The sequence below is a fragment of the Furipterus horrens genome, unplaced genomic scaffold (assembly GCF_987537825.1).
Source record: "Furipterus horrens unplaced genomic scaffold, mFurHor1.1.pri manual_scaffold_5, whole genome shotgun sequence".
NCBI classification, from domain to species: domain Eukaryota; kingdom Metazoa; phylum Chordata; class Mammalia; order Chiroptera; family Furipteridae; genus Furipterus; species Furipterus horrens.
In genome coordinates this window covers 54,026,160-54,049,772 of record NW_028327175.1, presented here as the reverse complement: position 1 = coordinate 54,049,772, position 23,613 = coordinate 54,026,160, and the positions used below count along the sequence as shown (strand labels likewise).

General features: G+C 34.1%; 1 protein-coding gene and 1 pseudogene across 2 annotated transcripts in view; both read left to right on the top strand.

Moving 5' to 3' along the window:
• The window catches only part of EDIL3 (EGF like and discoidin domains 3), a 405,479-nt gene that overhangs the window by 366,546 nt on the left and 15,320 nt on the right, over positions 1 to 23,613 (top strand). For both annotated transcript variants that reach the window (XM_090278987.1, XM_090278986.1), the window contains one exon: positions 20,806 to 20,961. In XM_090278987.1, the coding sequence (XP_090135113.1) occupies positions 20,806 to 20,961 (156 nt within the window). The remainder of the gene's footprint in view (positions 1 to 20,805; positions 20,962 to 23,613) is intronic.
• LOC150008641 (heterogeneous nuclear ribonucleoprotein A3 pseudogene) lies at positions 3,948 to 5,310 on the top strand (annotated as a pseudogene).

Genomic DNA, 23,613 nt, shown 5'->3' with positions numbered 1-23,613 from the left:
AATTACCTGAAAAAGACATGGAAACAAAAGTAAGTAATCTGAAGTTTACTTTGTAACCTTAAACCAATTTATGAATAATTGATTTCTGTTTCTTAAAATCATCTTCAATGACTTAAAAATACTCCTTATTTAAAGGTCCTCAACCCAAAAAGTTGTTCACCTCTACAAATAATGATGCTTACACTATGATTATGAAATGTCTGTTATTTCTCTTTATTACATCTTTATGTTGAATTTTAATATGATGTCACTTTTTTTTCCTAAGAGATTTAGCTTATATTAGAAACAAATGTGTTTCAGATGAAATATAAAGAAAATTATTTTTAAATATATATTGGTATAGGATTTTACAGGATATTTACAGAAATACTTTTATATCTCATTTGAGCCTAAGAACAATTATATAAAGAGATCAAGTTCTATGAACCCCACTCTATGGGAGAGGAAGTAATCTCAAAAAAGTTAAGTGCTTGTCCAGGCATACACAGGCAAGAAGAGATGACTGAGGTCTCATTGAGCCCCAGCCATCAGCCCTACAGAGAGAACTCGTCCACATCCTTCCTGGTTAGTTCAAATGAGCTCTGTGAAAAATGGTACAGACACTCAATCTAGAAGGAAACATTTTTAAAAAGCTCTTTCTTCTTGCTCCTATGGAAGCATAATTTCTATTGCTTATTTTTAGCATTTCAAAGAAAAATATATTTAAATTAATAAATACAAAATGAACTGCATGCCCTTCACCTTTAAAAAAGAAGTTGCCTGAGTCAGAAAAATATGATTAGTTGTTTTATGTATTGGTAGACTTGATCATTATGCATTATTTTACTGAGCTGTCTGATAAGCACATAAATCACTTCAAATGTCAATATGTAAATGTGTTGATTTTGTTGCTTTAATGTTGTCATTACTTTTCTCCTCAAATATGAGAAACAGCCTGCAGAGATTCTACAAATATGAGAAACAACCTACAATTTTAGTGTGAATTTGAAATGGAAATATCTAAACAAAGAGGGTCATTTTCAGTAAGAAAAAGCAAGTTGCTGACAATAGTATGATCTGTAAAACAAAAATTTTAAGACAAAGAAACATGAAAAGAAATTTGCTACATTATTATTTTCAGGTTCTTTGTTGAATATACAACAATTCCTCCTCAGAGTCTGTAACAAAAATATGGAGGTTTGGCACAAGGGCTGAGTCTGCTTATACTGGGCATGTATATGGATAATGAGAGAGAATTACAGTGACCATTTAAAAGATTAAGCTGTAAAAAGCAAACACTTTGAAATACAAGCTGCAGATACACGAAGGATCTGCACTTTTCAGAAATAGAAAATTGATTTTTAACAGCTTCTTTTTTTATTACACCTAAAGGGTAATATAAGAAATTTTTTCCCCAGATGAAAAATTGGCTACCTATTTTGACAAATAGTAAACATTAAAAAGTCAGCATACTAATGTCACTAGAAATTAAAGATAGAATACTATTGGGTAGTCTGGCTAAGTGAAAAAATATGAATTTTCATCATCGGCAACAGCCGTCCGTCTCGAGAGACGATGGTGTAGCTTCTTAAGAGTCTATCTGCACCACCGAGAACGGCTGTGCAGTCCGACTCGGGAGTGACACGGTATCTGTCTCCTCCCGTGTTGAATCGACATCTTGCGATGACGCTGGAGTGTCCTCTCCAGTGAAGCTGAAGCTACAGAGCCTGGGCAGGGTGATATGGAGGGTCTGCTGTTGCCCATGCAGCAGGCCCCCCCCCTCTCTTCGCAGCTGAAGGGTCCAAGGGAAAGACGGAGTCAATACAGCTTGGCTTCAGGTGCGCCGCAGGAGTTGCCGGTGTTGACTACAACGTCAAACCGCCTTATGGACTCCGGCTCCGGATTTTCTGTCGGGGTTTACTCCCTTAGCCTTTCCCCTGAAGAGGTATGCCGCAAGGCAGCAGAGGTTTTTTGGAGTCAGAGTTTTCCTTCTCTGATGTGCCCTGACTGGAAGATCGAACCAGCGACACTTAGCTCGCAGGCCGACGCTCAATCCACTGAGCCAAACCAGCCAAGGGCCAAATTTTCATCATAATACATGAATAAATGTTACTTTTTAAAGGAGCATAAAATGCCACTGAAGCAAGCGCACATTGGGCTCACAGATTATGTATTGGTAATAGACTTTTATGTTATTGGAGACAAGAAGAAGCCAAGCCATTTGAAATGAGGTGGTCTGCATAAAAATTGGTTTCTCAGTACTACCCAAGTTTAGAGATAAACATAAGATTAAAAGACAGAAGCATGGTGTTCATAGGTAGGCCCAGGCATTTTACAAAGAACCTAAAATACAGAGAGGTGGAGTTGTTCAAGTGAAATACATGACATAAACCTAGTTGCTAATACTTTTAAAATAGCACATTTAAGTTAAAATCTTAATTTCTTAGACTGTAAATTTCTTTCTTTACTAAGTATGACTCGTCGGCAGCCGTCCATCTCGAGAGACGATGGTGCAGCTTCTTAAGAGTCTATCTGCACCACCGAGAACGGCTGTGCAGTCCGACTCGGGAGTGACACGGTATCTGTCTCCTCCCGTGTTGAATCGACATCTTGCGATGACGCTGGAGTGTCCTCTCCAGTGAAGCTGAAGCTACAGAGCCTGGGCAGGGTGATATGGAGGGTCTGCTGTTGCCCATGCAGCAGACCCCCCCTCTCTTCGCAGCTGAAGGGTCCAAGGGAAAGACGGAGTCAATACAGCTTGGCTTCAGGTGCGCCGCAGGAGTTGCCGGTGTTGACTACAACGTCGAACCGCCTTAGGGAGTAAACCCCGACAGAAAATCCGGAGCTGGAGTCCCTAAGTATGACTAGTGACTAAGAAAAGCCCTTAACAAGTTAGTTCTAACCTTCCGTTCCCAGCCACCTTCTCCTCCAGCTCTTCTGCCTTATGTTCCACCCATGGAGAAATTCTTCTTGTCCGAACAGAGAAAGCTCTTCCAAGATACTGTACATTCGCAAATGCACTTCTCCTAATTTAGCATGCTCTTTCCTCCTTTCTTCACTGCCTAACTCCTACTAGGCCTGCAGCATTCTGGCTCAACTAGGCTCCGCTTGCTCTCCACACCCTGCAGGTGCTTTGTTCCCTCATCTCAAGGGGCCTGTCCCCCGGTGCTGCGGGCTGTGCATCCACAGGTCTGCTTCTCCTGTGACGCCCAAGCTCCACAAGAGGATAGTAGTAACCTGGAGGCCTAGCATGTAGTAGGCACTGAATAAATATTGCACCGATATTCCGCAAATAGAGTATAAAAGTTAACAGAGGTGGTGATTATTGAGTAACAGGCAGCATAGGGAATCACAGATTTTCAAATGCAAAGGAACTTCAAAAATCTTCTAAACTATGCCTCTCATTTTAAAAATGAGGTTCAGAAGGGAGGTTAATTAACTTGTTGAAAGTTGCCAAGTTAATGTACAACAGATTCAAGATTTAAATCCATATTGTCTAGTGTTAGTTCTACATCATAAAGCATCTGATGGAAAAAACATTATTATATAAAGCATGCCTTGTTTATTTGGAACTTTATTAAAATATAAGACTTTTCTCATGCATTGTGAGTACTCGATGAGTACACTCTTTTATACAAGACAGTGTTTTATTTTTTAATTGTTGGAGTGGTTTATTAATTATATTCTTTTTATTTTTTTCAGATTAAAGGTAAATAATTTATATGCTCATTTTTAAACTGAGACACTTAGCCTCTCCTTCATGCTTCTTAGTTAGCATTAATTTTGTTTTCGTGTTTTATTTTTGCACTTTGCAATGCAACAATATGCTTTTAAATGTGAAATTTTATGTTTCACTTTAAACCTTAGTTGACCCTAAAAAATTTTAAATGCATCAACTCCTACATGAGGGTGACTGAAAACGAGTCAAATCTTGAAATTTAAAATAATAATACGGTAGAAGAGGCGAGTCCGGTCTCAAAATGGAGGGCCATGATCCAAAGGAACCAGAGCACTTGAGAAAACTGCTTATTGGTGGTTTGAGCTTTGAAACTACAGATGATAGTTTCAGAGAACATTTTGAGAAATGGGGCACACTCACAGATTGTGTGGTGATGAGAGACCCCCAAACAAAACGTTCCCGGGGCTTTGGTTTTGTGACTTACTCTTGTGTTGAAGAGGTGGATCCAGCAATGTGTGCTCGACCACACAAGGTTGATGGGCGTGTAGTGGAACCAAAGAGAGCTGTTTCTAGAGAGGATTCTGTAAAGCCTGGTGCCCATCTAACAGTGAAGAAAATTTTTGTTGGTGGTATTAAAGAAGATACAGAAGAATATAATTTGAGAGACTACTTTGAAAAATATGGCAAGATTGAAACCATAGAAGTTATGGAAGATAGGCAGAGTGGGAAAAAAAGGATTTGCTTTTGTAACTTTTGATGATCATGATACAGTTGATAAAATTGTCGTTCAGAAATACCACATTATTAATTGGCATAATTGTGAAGTGAAAAAGGCTCTTTCTAAACAAGAAATGCAGTCTGCTGGATCGCAAAGAGGCCGTGGGGGTGGATCTGGCAGCTTTATGGGTCGTGGAGGAAACTTTGGAGGTGGTGGTGGTAACTTTGGCTGTGGTGGAAACTTTGGTGGAAGAGGAGGCTATGGTGGAGGTGGTAGCAGAGGTAGTTATGGAGGAGGTGATGGTGGATATAATGGATTTGGAGGTGATGGTGGTAACTATGGTGGTGGTCCTGGTTATACTAGTAGAGGAGGCTATGGTGGTGGTGGACCAGGATACAGAAACCAAGGTGGTGGATATGGCGGTGGTGGTGGAGGAGGAGGATATGATGGTTATAATGAAGGGGGAAATTTCGGTGGTAACTACGGTGGTAGTGGGAACTATAATGATTTTGGAAATTACAGTGGACAACAGCAATCAAATTATGGACCCATGAAAGGTGGGGGCAGTTTTGGTGGAAGAAGCTCGGGCAGCCCATATGGTGGCGGTTATGGATCTGGTGGTGGAAGTGGTGGATATGGTAGCAGAAGGTTCTAAAAACTCAGCAGAAAAGGGCTACAGTTCTTAGCAGGAGAGAGAGCGAGGAGTTTTCAGGAAAGCTGCAGGTTACTTTGAGACAGTCGTCCCAAATGCATTAGAGGAACTGTAAAAATCTGCCACAGAAGGAACGATGATTCATAGTCAGAAAAGTTATTGCAGCTTAAACAGGAAACCCTTCTTGTTCAGGACTGTCATAGCCACAGTTTGCAAAAAGTGCAGCTATTGATTAATGCAATGTAGTGTCAATTAGATGTACATTCCTGAGGTCTTTTATCTTTTGTAACTTTTTCTTTTTCTTTTTCTTTTCATTACATCAGGTATATTGCCCTGTAAATTGTGGTAGTGGTACCAGGAATAAAAAATTAAGGAATTTTTAACTTTTCAATATTTGTGTAGTTCAATTTTTCTACATTTTAGTACAGAAAATTTAACAAAATGCAGTTTTGAAGGTGTTTCCTTGTGAGTTAACAAGTAAAGAAGATCATTGTTAATCACTTTTGTATGAATTTTGCTAAAGTTAACTGTAAAGAAACACCTACTGACTTGCAGTTTAAGGGGAATCTATTCTCCCCATTTCCAAACCATAAAATGAATGGGCTCTAACATGTGGAGAGAATAGACACTTGTATGTTTGCATTGTGTTTTAGATAAATAGAATTGGGTATTTAAATTAGTATATTTGTGACTTTAATAGAATTAAGATATACCTTCAAATGAAAAAAATCTCAAAATTCCTATTTGGTTTTGTGCATTTTTTCCCCCTAAAATATAATCATGATTTTAGTGTGTTAGCTTTGCCGAGAGTCCTAGCTGTGTTTAGAACATCTCCATCTACATTCACCTTGGTCACATGTGAACTGCTGCCATAGTTTTTATTTGGGTGTAAAGAATGTCTGCTGCCCTTTTAATTTTGCAGAGGTAGTGGATGTTTTTCCTTTCCTCCTCCATTAAAAATCATTCTTAAAAACTTTCAGAATACAGGACCACTAAACCTGCTGTATCTGAGCAAATTGGTGGCTACCTTTTTTCCTTTTTAAAGCACAAGAGGCCCATAAATTTTCAGTTATTTTCCTTGGTTTAATATATATATTTTGATACAAACTCAAAGCAAGAGAATAAAAGTCATGCATTGTTGAACCCTTACAAAAAAATAAAAAATAAAGATAAAATAATACAAACTTATTCAAGAAGATTTAAAATTTCATAAATTACTTTATTGTATTTTAAAGTAATAAATTTTAAAATAATTTTATCTAGCATTAAACAAGTAAAATATATAAAACAATCAACATACATAAAATCAAGGCCAATTTACTCCTGTTTAAAAGGTGGGCTTTTTCTTTTTCAACCAAAAATTGATTTTAGAAACAAGAATAAGCAAGAAATTTTAGAGCAAAATGTGCATGTTCCTTATTTATTATTTTGGTATACAAAACATTCCATTTCCCAAAGCTTTCTGGGCACTGTACCAACATTGAGACACCACAATTAAATTCAATTAAATCCTGTCACTAAAAGCGCACACTTCATATTGACACCCAAGTATGAAGAAAACATTAGGGTCTTTAACAAATATTTATCTAACCAAAATAATATCTTACGTTTTTCTAACAGGTATGTCATACCAAGGCTTGTAAAACTACAGAATTTATTATGCTAGAACAGAGAACTATGCAATTCCCTATATTGATCATTAAGGATTTTAATTATATTTATTTCTTATTATTTTTCTTGGAAGTAATCAGTATGCAAGCAAATATAGAGTACAATTATCATGAAAAAGAATCTGCAGACATGAAGCAAAAAGAGCCTTCTCCATTTCCCTGCATTCTTTTTTTTAGTTAGATTGGAATGAAAGAAGAGCAAATCAAGGGAATGTTTGAGGAGCAAATCAAGGAAATTTTACAATTGTAGAAGCCATACTATGCTTGTTAAGCAGGTACACATACACGCATTTGTGCGTGTGTGATCTTAGTGCTGTGATGTATTAACCAAGCAAGTTAGCCCTACTTCACACTGGCCTTTCGTCCTCATATCCAGTCTGTCTGTCATGGGTGGAAGCTGTCTGGGTATGAATGGGATGCATTTTCTGCCAGGGGCAGGAGGAGGAGCAGGTGATATCTGCTGCAGCTCTTTTCCAGACCCTCAGCTCTTCAGTGATCTAGATGGAATTAATCAACATAACAATCTTTCTGGCTTCTTACTTCTGTGTACCCACAGCTCTCACAATTGAGGGCATCTTGTCCATACTTGCAGGTTCATGCTGCAGAGTTCCAGACTTTGGAGTTACTCTTATCCCAAGACAGTGGACATGTGAGGCCTGTCATATGAACTCTGTGTCAGGCATCATTAAAATTGCTGCCGTTCCTCTCTGTTCCCATTTGCTGCTTTGGACCACAACCCTATTTGGCATTCCAGTTGATCCACTGTCTGACGTTCCATCTGTTCCCAAATTCTGCCTGCCCAATATTCCCTGAGAAAAGAATCCAGTCACCAAGGGGACATAGCATTAGGCACACATCTCTGTTCTGTGGCACACAGTATCTACACACTTCCCCACTGCTGTCTGCCACATATCTCCAAACCCACCTGCAGTCTCCATTTAAAACTGTCTTTCACACACACTCTCCTTCCTATACAGCACTGTTTGCTAGACTTCCCTGAGATCTGCAAGTTTCTGCAGGAATTCTCCTTTCTTTTGTCACTTTTGGGTCCCTGAAATTCCATCAGTCAACCTTAACAGCCTGTCTTCCATGACACTCTGGACCAATTGGCCTGATTTAGCCTCTTTCCTTGTTCCCTTGTCTCTGTTGTTCCTCTGGTCTGATTCCACCAGGCAGTGTTGAGTTCTGATTTGCAGAGTCAACCTTTCCACCCCTAGTGACAAAATCCAAACTACACTGTTTCCCTTGGCCTCCTAATTCTGGAACTTATTTGCAAAATAACATTGGACTTGATATTCTTCTACCTTCTATTCGTACCTAGTTCCTTATCTAACATTTTCTAACCTGGACACGGTAACCCACTCTTATTCCAGAGAGCTGTCATTGGTTGTCAGGCACTCTTCATCTTGATTTAAGTTCTGGTTAAATCAACTGAACAGTGCAAAATAGTCTCCGTCCTTTCACCTGTCAGATTGTCCCTGGGTTTTTCATTCTTATTACCAGTCTTTGGATCTAGGGACCTTTACCCTGTCCTGCATTACTGACAAAGCATTAAAGTCATTCTCACTAACTAATCTTTTCTTGTCAAAGTCTATATGTACTGCGCAATGCTGCCAGATTCACGGTGCCATGGCAAATAAACATGAAATTCTTAATACTTAAAACTGTTCTCCCGGGAAAACCTTTTTCTTCACTCAAAAATTACTTTAAATATTTACACATTGTTCTTTCTTGTTGCTTATGTATTTTTAAGAAGTCTACCCTACTATATTTTACAATAGACGCAAACTCCAACCTGTGTTCCTGACCAAATCTGTTTCCATTTTATCTGTCCACTTATCTAATAAGCATTTTCCTGAATGCCTCAGACCTATTGCAGACCCTACAATAAACTTAGAAGATTCAAAGATTTAAAACATGATTGGAGCACTCAAGAAACTCAAACTAAGTCTACTAGAGGACAGAAGTTCATAAACAGATTACTGTGAGGGTAATGTAATACACAGTATAATAGAGGGGTATGTTAAAGAGAGCATAGCTTGATTGTTGACAAAAAAGTCTTAGAACGCTTCACATCTGAATGTCAGATGAATATCAAATATAGATGATATAGATGTGTGAATGTTGGTGTATTAATTGACATAAAATTTAGTCCCATTCAATAATGAAAATAGAGACAAAAAAATTTTTTGAGCATCTAGTTTTGTGTCACGCTGAAGGAGTTGGCAGATCATGTTGGGAAGGCAAAAATAGATGTTTCAATTACTTCCATTAAGTTTCGTAATTCATGTATAGTTTGAAAATATCTTTAAGGTGCACAGATTAGATTTTGCTTTTTATAATACAAATGATAAAATTTATAGTAGAGAACATGATTATATTTTATTTACATGTCTGTTATGAAAACTTAGTTTTGTAATATGTTTTATGAAATACTGTAGTTTTGATTGTTATTTCATGTCTATATGATTTTGCTATATTTATTTTATACCAAAGGCAGCAAAAATGCAGAAATATGAAAACAAATTATACAAAATAAATTCAGCTAATGGAACAAGGTCATTCCTTAAAATTAATATCTCAATTTTAGTGGTGTGGCTGTAATAATAAAAAGAAATCATTTGAGATGAAAAAAACTAAAAATAAACAGCTTTTATTTTAAACATTTAAGTACACTAGCTTTTGTTAAGCTTAGAATTGTAATACTGTGGGCAATCAGAATTTTTATAAAAACATCCAAAAATTGCCTAATTATGTTACTTTTAATTCAAAAATTTACTGTTTTGGGGTTATATTGCAAAACTAAATATATAGTATTAGTATTACTGGAGAAAATTAGTTATCTTAAAACATGCTACACCCTCCATCACCCCCACATACTTTTAAGAAAAAGACAAATACAAAGATTACCTAAGTCTTTTCCCAAAGGTTCACAGTATACTGTTTTTTTTTAATTAAGAACATATTTTACTCATGTACAGAGAATTATATAATACCCCAATTTAATAAAAGTTAACATCTTGCCATATATATACATATATATAAAGACACATTACCAAAATGTAATTTCTCAAAGAAAAAATAGAAACCTGTATGATCAGGAAAGATCACACTCAAAAAAGAAAGAGAGAAAGAAAAGAAACCCTGAAAAGACTTACCATCATTAAAGACTTCACAGCTTTCAAAAAACATATATCCTCTGTGTTACACACACTATTGCACATAAAACAAAGAGGACGTCTTCCTAGATTCTTTTATGAAACTTTGGTTTCATGGTACCAAAACTGGGCAAAAGTATAAGAAAAGAAAATGATTAAATATCTCACTTGTGAACAGAGATGCAAGTCTTAAATAGAATATCTACATGGAATTCATCCAAGTTTAAATAAGTTTACTAATAAAGAATTTAACCCAGCAATGCATAAAGTGTTCAAACTTAAAAAAAAACTTAAAAAACATCTGCTAATGTTAATCACCAAGATAGAAAATTAAAGATAAATGTATACTTTCCTGGCAGGGGTGTAAATTGGTAAAATCACTTTGGAAATTGTTTAGCCTTATTTTATAAATCTGTACATTCACATACTCTACAACCAAAAAAATTCCGCTCTTAGATACATAATAACAAAAAAAAAATTTGAGTATGTATGTTAGGACACAAGTATAAGAAAGTACATAGCATTGATTTTGAAAGCCAAGAAATGGAAATAATCAAATACTCATGACAGTGGAATGGGTAAATGTACTGTCTTATATGCACACATGAAATATTACACATTAATCACAATAAATGTACTTTACCTAGGATCCATTCCTATATAATAAAACTGAATTTTAAAAAACAAGGAAATTATGAAAATGTAGCATTGGTTAACCTTGGTTGGGAGACACAGGAAGACAGTGGAAGATGTACACATAGGTACTGTTAACATTGTAGTTCTTGGGTTAGGTGGGTATTGGTCTTATGCTATTAATTGGGTTCATTATATATGATAATCTCAATATAATCATATAAAATTTAACAAAATTCAAAACCTATTTATCCTTTTAAAATTCTGTAGAAAATAACCAATAAAAGGGAAAATTCTTAATCTAATTAAATGTATCTATTAAAAAGGCTATATGGAAAAGCATTCTCAGTGCAGAAATGTTAAACATATTTCTAATGTCTGGGTTCTTGTTGTTGGATTATCTTTATTACTGTTTCCATCTTGAAAATACAACCATATCAGTTGTTGTAACTTGCAAGTTTTAAAAAGAAATATGATATTTCAGAATTATTATTCACAATTTACCTTCAGTGTTCTGAACAACAGTGATATTTCTTATTCCTAAAGCATAATCTCTAGATGACAGTTTTGTTAGTTGCTGTTACTTTTTTTAAAAAAAGATATTACTTTACAAAAGAGAAGTAGACAATCCATTGTCAGGCCAAGTTTTTTTTGTTGTTGTTTTGTTTTCAGAAAACAGGGTATTTAAAAAGTAGTAAATTATATGTGTGAGTTTTATCTGTCCCAAGTGTCACCTCTTCCTTTAAAGAGACTTTGAAAAATAATTTGTGTTGATTCTATAGTTGATCTGTTTAATGTACAGATGTGTCAAAGCCTATATTCTTATTCCAAAACTAACAGTTATTTCAGCAATTTTTGTAATGTACCAGATTTCTCCATGATGGGAAAGACATGCCAGCTTAACCAATTTCAGTGCAACAAGCTGCAGAATCAAGAGACAAATCTTGTGAGTTGTTTATGAGGATGAATAGTTTGTGTGTGTGTGTGTGTGTGTGTGTGTGTGTGTGTGTGTGTGTGTGCTTTTATTTCCTTGCTGATGGGTTTCATTGTAAATAATTTTCTGAAACTATACTTTTAGTGTCATTCTAGCTAATAATTCTGCATGATTTCTCTTTCTTTAAATCAGCATTTGAATTTCATTTAAAAATCTTTGGATACCAAGATCCTTAAGTGCTTATAATATTAAATAAAGGGAATTATACCTCTATTTTCTGTTTATTTCACTTCTGATTTTTTTTGTGTAAATTATATTTAAAATATTAGCAGCTTTGTGTCCAAAGTCCCAGATGGGATACGAAAGACAGCTTTTGCAAAGATGTTCAATGACTGGGGAATGTCTCATGAAATTCATTTAAATCTACATGTGAGTCTTAAGTGCAGTGAACTATAAATTAGGGAATGTTTAAAATTTTAATACATGTGCAAAAAAATTAGATGACTTTAATATACTGAGTTTGTTCCAAGTGATTTATTAATTCCATATCCTAATTTAAGACTGTGGTTTATAAGCTACTTTACAGTAATTGAAAATATAGTGCATGAACAGTTTTAGAGTTAAAGAATAAGACTTTTTTTAAATATGAGATTGTTTGGAGCTGATTGTGCAAAGAAGTGAGCCCTTGTTCTTAGACAAGCATATATATAAAAGTCCCATAAGAAGGGAAGAATGAGCATCTTATTGTTTACGTGAAGTCAAGAAGAACATTATGTAATGAAAGTTACACACTCTATATGCAAGCCATAGCATTATAACTTTTAGGTGTATTCCTGTTTTGGGCTTCATTATAGATATATCCAGGCCATATCATACTGTGGGACTTAATTAAAATAGGTTCATTAGATAGTATTCAGATTTTGCCAGCATCCGGCACCCAGTTTTATATTCTGCCACTTAATAAGCTCAAAAAAACTTGGACACTATATTCAGGAGCATAAATGGGAAATAATATTGAGACCTAAAAGGAGAAGCTTTATGGGATTGGAGTTTCATGTATACTATAACAGCTGCTCCTTTTTTCCACTTGGGAACAAAACAAGTGGAAATTAGCATCAATACCAGTGGAAGAATATGGATAAGATATTTATCCCATAAATAAATTAATATAAATAAATAAAACATGCTGATTTTATGGTTATTCAATGCAGAAATCTTTAACCATGGCCTTTAATGAGGCTATTTCAGATGACAACTATAATTTGTGGTGACCGGAGTTCTGATGAACTAGATAACCTGCCAAATCCACCAGAGCCTGACTTGTCCTTCTTATACAAACAAAATGCTGACAGTGTTACTGACCATGCATTTGAATGGAAATAAGTTCTATCCTTTTAATCCATACTATATGTATACTCTGTCCTTTGGACAAAAGATTTTTTTTTAAGTTGCCTTTAGGGCATTCTGCTTTCTGTGTCAATCGTTCTTAACCTTATAATCCAAAGCATTTCTCTTCTTGCTGGGCCATCTCCTGGCTTTCCCCTCCCATCGCTTTAGAACAACATGCTGACCTGCATTGTTTTTCAGCTCTTGACACTGCTGGTATAATTCCCCAAAGCAATTTAAAGTGTGTACCTCATGCCTGATTCCCTAAAGGCTATGCCCCTTTCCATTTCCTTTTGTAAGGACAAGGACAAGGACAAATAAGTTACATCTAGATTCCTTTGCATGTTGTGTTTCTCTGTTGTTTTAGCCTAAAAATCAATCACCACAAAATGTGCACATAGCCAGTTAAGACTGAAAATAGTAGAATTAAGGCTTACACGGTCAAATGAAACTAAATGATGGATAGGACTCTACAGATGATTTACAAATTGTGAAAATGGCAAAGTTTTATATTAATGTAACACGCACAGTTCCTCCAGGAAGCATGGTGCATAAAGCTACATTGTGCATTCTGTCAACTTTCCTACCTTTCGATGGTCTCTTAATATTTAAAATATGCAATGTGATTCACCATCGTTAGAGTGTACATTATGGATGTTTTATTTTCAGAGTTCTCCTGATTTTTATTTATTTGTCACAGAATAAGATTTATGTAAATATACATATTGACACATATTTGCCTATAGATATTTTGTGTTTGTGAATGTCAGTCTCTAAAATATGTAATGGTTGTACAAAATAAAAATGCTTTGACAAAATTATATTAAGTAGCTGTCAAAGATATATGCGGTCTGTCCAGAAAGTACCCAGCCATGTAACATGAAAAATAGAGACATTTATTGAAGCAGATACAAGAAACATTATACAGTACACAGAACATGATGCCTCAGTCCCCTTCCAAGTAAGCACCTTGGGACCTCACAGTTCTTCCAATCGCCATCAGCCGCCCATCATATTTTCCTGAATTTCATCGGTGGCCTGAAATCTCTTCCCTTTCAAAGGTAATTTTAGTTTGGAGAAAAGCCAGAAGTCACAGGGCACCAAATCTGGGCTGTAGGGAGCTGAGTCATCTTGGTGATTTGATACGTCACAAAAAAAAAAACAAAAACCCTGTATAAGATGTGATACATGAGCAAGCACGTTGTCATGATGAAGCTGCCGGTCACTGGTTGCCCATAGCTATGACTTTCTAAAATCATCTGAATAGTTTCTATGGAGGAATGTTCAAGCAAGCTTAACACAAAATTTGATGCTCTATTTGCTCATTTTAAATTCAACAGCCACATAGTACACATGCTCACTCAACAGCATTTACCAACCCCACTGATTGGACAGTGAAGTCATCATTGTTCATTCATGAGCCTTCCAGTCCACTCTCCTTGGCTGCCACGTTACATCCATGCCATACAAAACCTTCCCATTATATTAACAATGACTACTTTTTCAAGTAAACAGTCAACCAAATTTTAAGTACTAAAATACCTGAGAGTTTGATGACAAGTTCAATGAATCTTTAGCTTTATAAAAGATTCTGACACAATTTTTATAGGCTGTCCTCTCTCTGTGCTATCAAAAAGCACTAAAGAGAAAGCTACTTCAGTTTCTACTTAAAGTTATATTATTCTTTTCTAAGTTACACGCAAAAAATTTACCAAGAATATTTTTGTCTTTTACTTCATTTGAATTTTTGTACTGTAGTAATTAAAGTATTTGAATGACGTCTATTAGACATCATCATGCTCTTTGATCACACTTGCATTGTCTCTCTTAACTAATTAATAATGACCCTATCAATTTCAGATTTAATTCAATTAGCCACTGTTCTTAATTTTTATTCATGAAATATATCAAAGTGCCCAGCCAAATCAAAATCAGTCTTAAAGGTAAATAAAGAAGATGTTAATTCTACTCTCCAAGGGCGATCTTATTTTCTGTGAAGTCAGCAGAAAGTCACTTTCAATAACTTAAAAAGAATAATGTCATTGTTTTCCCTAAAAAATTTGTTTTATATTTTTTAGACATGTTTTATTTTTTCTGACACAGAATTTGGAGAAATTATGTAAGAGCTTAACTGTTAATTTAATGTCAACTTTAGTTATTTGTAACTATAATTTTTTGATAATTATTTTTTAAACCAATTCAAAAAATGAAATTTGCATAGGATATTTCAAAGATCTGCTCAAAAGAACAGAAATCAAGTTATTTTTCCTTATGTATCATGATTTGAATGCACCAATCCATACAAGGCAATTGTTTCATATAATACTATTTGTTAACTCAGAATGTGTTTATAATTTTGGTCATTTATTCTTCTTAAACATCTTTGGGACTTAATGAGAAAATCTTGATAGATGGACTTTCCTTTAGAACTATTTGACACACAGAGTTTTAATGAAGCTTGATTGATTTGATTTTCTCAAATGTTTTCCTGATAACTACATTTGGAAAGTTCCTCTGGAGCCGAGAAAGAAGAGAGCATGCATTACTTTTTATAATGACAAATATTATTAAAATAGAAATATGAAATCTTTATCATTATCATGCTATCTCCCATTAGTATTTAAAATATGCTGTTGAATTACTTGCATAATTCTAAATAAACTTTTTTAAAGTTAATATTCATAAGCTGATAGCAATCATGGGGTGACGCTCTGTTGACATATGGCATTGTTCATGTTATAATTGCAAGTAATTGTTTAGTACAAAATTATCTCAAGTTTGGATTTAGGGCAGATGACGCCTGGGTTTTTGGAATGTCTATAATATGCCAGGTTTCCTACAAAGTACACTCCTGGGTGATGACTTGAGCTTGGGAAGCTTGTTTATGGCACTCTACACGTGTTTTATGTGGTGTCACATGTAAAAGGCAAAGTATAAAACACAATAAAGCAGTAAATTCCCTCACCCTGTCTGGTGTGGCTCAGTGGATTGAGCCCTGGCCTACAAACCAAAAGACTTCCAGGTTGATTCCCTGTCGAGGCACATGCCTGGGTTGTGGGCCAGGTCCCCAGTTGGGGGTATGCAAGAGGCAACCACACATTGATGTTTCTTTCCTTATCTTTCTCCTGCCCTTTCCCTATCTGTAAAAATAAATAAATAAAATATTTTTTAAAACAGTAAGTTTCCTCTATAATGGAAAAGTTATTTTTTGTTATTATTTTTTTTGTATTAGTGGTCATAGTTTTAAATTTCTGTAAGACAAAAGCAATTGCTTTATTAAATATTTTTAATATTATTGTAGATTAAAACTTTATTAGAAAGGGGGGAATGCAACAATGAGTGCTGGAATGAGTGTATTTATCAGGTCTCCATAATATTTCAAGGTTCTGAACCCATAACCTTAGAACTACAAAAGCATATCAGATACAGGGGCTGCATAAGTTTCATAAGTTGATAACATTAACTAATAGGTCTGCAAGTAAGAACTAAAAGTATACCCAACATCTGATAATGAACAATATTTTTCAAATGCCACGTACAATAATTGTGTGCCTTAAAGTAGCTAAGATTATATATAATTATTTTATGTAATCTTGAGGTGAAAATTCTTTATTAACCAAAATGTTGTCTAAATATTTTACTTGTTATTTTATTGTTAAGTACTATATTATTATATTAACTTCAAAGTTATTTCTGTTTAATGAATTAATTTTACAAATCTCCATGAAGTTATAAGATGTATAATCCAAAATAACTGATGCAATATAAAAAAATCTGTATGTAGCATTTTAGATGCAGCTGAGTGGCATATTTCTGTGATAAATCTCTTTGGTCTTTTTGTTACCTTCTCTGCACGCTTAATTTATCTGTATCACTTTTCACTTTCCTCACCCTTTGGAAATATTTCCATGAAACTCATGAATTTCCTAAGTCTTCCCTATCTCCTTTCAGGGAGCCATCTGTCAGGGTGTTATGCAGATATCTGAAATGCAGCTTATCTTAACCTTTCTCATACAAATGCCCTTAGTTATTCTACACTGTTTTTCTAAGTTAGACACTGTAAAAATATTTGTTTTCCTAAGATATTACAAGATGCTTTACAACAAAACATTATATTCCCACATAATTCTTCTATAGTACATTTTTATTATATATAATTTATAACTATTTCTATACATCTGTCTCTTTTTTCAGTAGTAATTAGAAGGAAAAATCACTATAATTTGGAATCTAATTTTCTCTTTTAATATTATTTTAGAAGTATTTCCCTATTGTAATATAATCTTAATATTCAAACTGGGATGCAGAGCATTCCATATGTTTATATTATTTTTAGTTAAGCATTTCACCCATGAATGACAATTTCAGTTGTTTCAAATTTTCTTTATTTTAAGTAAAATGAAATGAATGACTTCATATAAATATATACCAAGAAGTTTCCAAAATATAGTATAATCCAGAAGTTGCTTCTAGGGCAATAGGGCCATTCGATTTTCCTATTTCTATAAGTTTGCTTCTAATAAAGTGCTCTAAGACCAATATTAGATTCTTCCACTGATTCATTTACTGTTCGTTATCAAAGCTTTATATAGCCCTGACTATATTCTATATATTGTTTTAAACATTTAATAAATATTAACTCATCTAATCCTCCTAAATCCTATGAGGACTATTTTAACCTCGTTTTTCAGATGAAGAAATTGAGATGTAGAAAGGTACAGAAACTAGCTCAAGGGCAAATAGCTAGTAGGGGCAGAGCCAGATTGGGAATCCAGATCATCCAGCTCCACTAGAATGTGTTGCCTCTCACAATCACATTCCTGAAAGTCAGAGATTTTAACTAATTGCCTTCCCAGTCAAAATTGGCTGTTACCATTATGACAATTGCCTTTCCTTGACCAGTAATGTTATTCTGAGCAGTGAAATGCGAGCAAGGCAGTTAGCATTTTCTGCTACGATGCATTGTGGCATCAGCCATGGGCTGATTCTTGTCTGCAGAACATGCTTAGGAGGTAGTCACCTCTCAACCCAGCAAAACCTTTTTTTGAGGGACAATTACACATGCAAAGCATATTTAATACAGATCTGGATATGAAGTGCAGTGCACCAAGCCAAAAGTCCACCGACATGCCCGCTCTGTGCCCTAATAACCTGCTCTATGTGAGCCAAACCTTGGGAGGTGACGGTCTAAAACAGCAGAAAGTATTTTGTCATTTTGTCCAAAATGTTTGCACGACATCTTGAACTCAAAAGATATATAAGCACGCAGAGTAGTCCTGGGTTAGGGATACGCATAGGTCTAGAAGAAGAGGCTTTTCTAGGATTAACCTACACGTTGAACATGAGGAAGACGTACCTGTGAGTGTGCCTCAGAGTGAGATCTGTATACACCCTGTCGCAGCAACCTCATGTTAAGTGCTGATTCTTTTTGTACGGATAAAAGGTTTGCTTAGGCCTGGTATTCTAAGTTCACTGTAACAAATTTTAGGAAAAATTCCCATCTTTAAAACAGATTGCTAAGTCAAGAAGTTGATTTAATGGAAAAAAGAAAAAAGAAAAAGAAAGAAAAACATTTCTAGACTAAAAAAAATAGAAAAGAAAGCTGGAGAAGGGGAGCAGTTAGAGCAAGAGAAAAACATACCTGTTAGAGAGAGCCAAGACACACAACTTAAGGAGAAAACATCTCCACCCAGCAGGAAACCCAGCTGACTTGAAGAAATACCACAGAAAATGAGATGCTATAAGACTCCTCATTGCGTCACCTTAGCTAACGACTGATAGAAGTTTAGAGATTGGAGAATCCAGCACTGGGAGAGGTTTATATTCTTGGAGGCAGTTTGAGTTCCTGTGTGTTTACAACCTTGATGGCAAACAATCACTCAGAGTACTGTAAGAGGTTCTTTGTGTTTTTCATTTGTTTGTTTGTTTTTGCATTTATTGAGTATTGACAACATCAAGAGCACTTTGAAGACCAGGGGCTATACTTAGATGTCTCTGCGCTTTAGATTTGGATTTAGGACAACAAAAGTGATCCATATTTTTAATCCCAGACAGCTGAAGAACAGAGTGGAAATGAGTGTTAACAGACAAGGCTGCTCTCCCAGTATTGTAAAGCCAGAATTCTGTGTATGTGTGTGTGTTTGTGCGCGTGTCTGGGGATTACAGCTGAAATAAGTTTGAGGAATATGGTGAGAAACTTTGTGATTCCTCAGAAATTCCTGAAACAGTCACCTAGAAATAGAAAAATGGCAGAACTTTCAATCAGAAAGATATGCATTTGAATCTGGGGTCCTTCCTTTATTCACTGTTTATCTTTGAATCATGAATCAAGTTATGTTCGATATCTATTCCCCCATCCCTAAAGTTAAGAGAATACCATATCATACAGGGTTGTTCAGGGGATTCAATGAGGACATACACAAGTGCACTTAGTATAGTGGCAACAACAGTTTCCTTCCCAGGATATCATAGTTTTGCCATCTTGGATTGCTGTTGGATGCACAGGCTTTTAGATGATGTAATACATGTTAGGAAAATAGCAAAAACAGAAGCACAGTATTTTATAGTATTTGTTAAACTTTCTAAAATGTTTTAATAAAGCATTAAAGGTAGGGTTCTGTCTTAATTCATTGTCCAGTCTGAGCCAAATGTCTTTAATTACAGAAAGTTTCAAAAAGTGAGCAAAACTTTGTGACTTTTTTAAAATAAATATTCCTAGGCTCTGAAACATGGGGATGTTCTTTCATAACTTTATTTGATGAGCATCACTGAATATTCTTTGTTCAATTCATTCCACTAACTTCTCATTTATGGCTATATCTGACCCATGACTGTCTATTTGTGACTAAGTACATCTCACAGGATGAAGAACCAGAAATAGAAACAATAGGACATAGTGGTTAAAAGCCACCAAGGTCAAACATGGGAGCATGGCAGTTAAAGATGATAAGATCAAGGATATAACAGGGCACTTAGTCATAGGAAGTAGGAGGAGGTAGGTGGCTATTATAAGGGGAGAAAGGAAGTCATAGATTAAGGAACATTAAGAAATAAAAAGTAATGTTTTTATAAGAATTTTCCACATGGAAATAAATTTTTCCCATTTAAAAAATATTAGTATTATAAGTTGTAAAAAAAGATGGATGAATTATTAGGGAACAAAGAGGGAGAATACTAAACTATTCAATGTAATGTATTCTTTAATATAAATCATCTCTATCTTTTATATTTAATTACATTTTGATGAATTTCATGTTTACTAAATCACCATGGGTTTTTAGGCATATATTTGTCCTTTAAGTATATATTTTACAGGAAAGAAACACATCATCACATCATGACACAAATCCCACAAGTCATGGGGGCATGTTTTAATTATCCATTTTTGAAGAATACTGGACTTTCTCATCAATATTTTCAGGATTGTAGTTTTCTGAAAGACTTTCATTGACAACAGTTACTAGTACCTTATTACATATTGCTAACCTGCATAAAATTCGTGGAAATGGGGTTGCCTTTTTATTTAATGTATAATGATGAAAAATCTAATACCATTTTTTTCTGTCTCATGTGTACACAGCAACAATTTTATATTTATTATTATGAAATGACCAGTAAAGTCAGAAATTCAATTATAATACAATTTCTGAAAGATAATGATCAGTCTCAAGATCAGGCTTGCCAGTTCTGTACTATCTTAGTTTTACAAAACTGCATAGCTGGATGAACTAATTTAGTAGAAAATTGATTGCTATGTTGAAATGACCATCTTTTTATTTTAAAATGGTCAAAATGGTTGTTCCAGTTTTAAACTGTTTACCCCAGTGGCAAAATCAAAATTACAAGCCAATAATCAACTCAGTCATCAGTTTAAAGTGATAATAATCAATGGAATCTTGCCCTCATCATATCTGTTTCTTATCTCCTTAGTTAAAGAGACTTACAAATTTATAATAGACTCTATTTTGGCATTAAATTGTGTCTTTTCCTTTTTTAGGTAGATCTTTTAGTCCCTACCAAAGTGACCGGCATCATTACACAAGGAGCTAAAGATTTTGGTCATGTACAATTTGTAGGCTCCTACAAACTAGCTTACAGCAATGATGGAGAACACTGGACTGTATACCAGGATGAAAAACAAAGAAAAGATAAGGTAAGTCATCCATCTGGTTTATAAGATTCAGAAGTGGAGGATCACATTGTATCTAAGTTTATTGAATAAACTGAGTATACATCTGTAATGCAAATAATGGCTGCATGCATAAAAAATGTATGTTAAATAGAAAGCTTTATAGAATAACACTGTAAAGGAGTTTATAGTCAAATAAGGTAATGGTGCCACCTGTAGAAAAACAGATTGCTTTACTAATGACAATTTTTGCATTATCAATTATCTAAGACCTAAGATTCAGCATATATTTATCATAAAGCACATGCAAATACTTATTGTTTCAACACATGATGCTAATATTTTATTATTAAAATACGTTACTGGTACCAGAAAAGAAAGTTCTTTGGAGAAAAATATTTCAAAGGTTAATTAAAAGATTTTTGAGCATTAGAATTTCACTGATTATTTTGATAATTAAGAATTCTAGAAATACACAAATTTTTACTGTTGTAGTAGTTCATCAGAATTAAAATATAGGATGTTTCCTAATATTGATTTATTTAATTTTTGATGTGTCTAACCTGTTTTAATATAATAATAATAGATATATATTAATGGTCTATACAATTCTACATCATACAATTTGTATTTGTTTAAAGTTCTTATCATTTTTAACTTTTTTTCCTAATATCTACTGGTTTGAATTTATATGGGACGTTGAAGAATGGAAGTACTCTGGGATAATGTCAATAATTAGTTGGTTCAAATGTTAAAATATGACCTCAGCTGGACTAATAAAATTGAAATTAACTCATTGTGCTAGAACTCTAGGTTTCTGAAGACATCAACAGAAACAAATATCTTCATTTAAGGATTTGGGTGAACATATAACACACTTTTATGCATATTCACTATTTCTGAGTTAACAATTATTTCTTTCCATTTTATATAGCCCTTTTTATCCCTTACAGTTTTTGTATTATTAACCAATAGAGAGCTTGGAATATCTTTTTTCCTCAAGTATTCAGGCAAAAGTTTTATATATTTTTCTAGAAATTCTAACCCTGCAATTGCTATTTAAGTGATTCAACAGAGTCTGAATTCAGTTAAGACAAAACTGGTTTTAGACAAGACATGATTTTAAGGTTAGATTATAACAGCCATACTTATCTACCTTTATAACATCTTAGAGCAAACTCAATTAACATCTTGATACATTCATTTAACATCTCAGAATATACACACATTTTACATTTTACCATCTCGGAGGTTGTTGTATCTTACAATGTTACAGTTTAATTGGGAGCACTTATTTTCTAGAACATAAAATAATGACATGTTTTATATTCAGTGACATAGTAGATTGAATTAATATTGGGTATTCTGTAAAACTGCCTTCAAATTTATTTTTGAGCTGTAGACAAATATCACCCATCATTTATTGAAATTATTTCAACTCTTGTCTTTCACTTTTTACAGCAGACATTCTGATGAATAGAAAATAAATATGGTCTATATGATGAAGATTTTTTAACTTTATAAATTATTTAACTCTTGGAATTAATTTTAAAGCAGATAAGTTTTATCATCCATTATCTATGTGTAATATTTACTAAAAAACACATCTGTAGTAGCAAAATCCTTACATAGGTTGTTTTGTGAAGAGCTGTAAAGAAAAATATGGTTAAATTATTGTAATGGTAAAATACTTCTTGTCTCTATTTACATTAAGCATATGATTTAATGATTATATGTGAATAATTTAAAAATTTTCCCTTAATAGACTAAAAATTTGCCTATTAATGACTTTTACCTTATATCTTAATCTGAAATGTATGTAAATCACTTGTGCCAAGTTTACCAAGTTACTTAATAGCATTGTTCAGGTTTTTTATCTCTTTACTGGTTTCCTATGTACTTGTACTGTCAATTACAAAGAAAGCAATGTGGAAATCTCCAACTATAATTAAGAATTTCTCCATTTCTCCTTGCAGTCATATCAGTGTTTGCTTGATGTATTTTGAAGCTCTGTTAAAAAATGCATGAACAATTAGGACTGTAATGTTTCTTGATCAAATAGCTCCTTTATCATTCAAAAATGACTTTCTTTATCCCTGGTAATATTTTTTCCTCTGAAATCTACTCTGCCAGTATTGATAGAGATTCTCCAGCTTTCTTTTGATTAGTGATACTTTGGTATATGTTTTTCCATTCTTTTACTTCTAACCTAATTATACATTATATTGGAAATGCTTTTTTACTGTGCAGCATATAGTTAAGTCTCCTTTTTTAAAAATCCAACTAACCCTGCTTTTTACTGAAGTATTTATATTTGAAATGAGTACTGATGTCATTGGGCTTACATATTTCATCTTGCTATTTATTTTCTACTTGTCACATGATTTCTTAACTTATTTCTATTTTTCTGCCTCCTTTTGTTTTAATTGTATTTTTAATGATTCCATTTTGTTTGTTTGTTAACTTATTTGCTATAACTTCTTTTTATTTTAGTGATTATTTTAGGATTACATTGTAAACTTATCAAGGCTATCTTCAAATTATTAGATAGCAGCAGAAGCTTACTTCCATAAGCACATGCAAAATAGGTTATAGCTATAGATTCACATTTATTATAACACATGACTGTGATTTTGACATTTCTAAAATGTCCTATTGTAAAAAAGAAAGAAATAG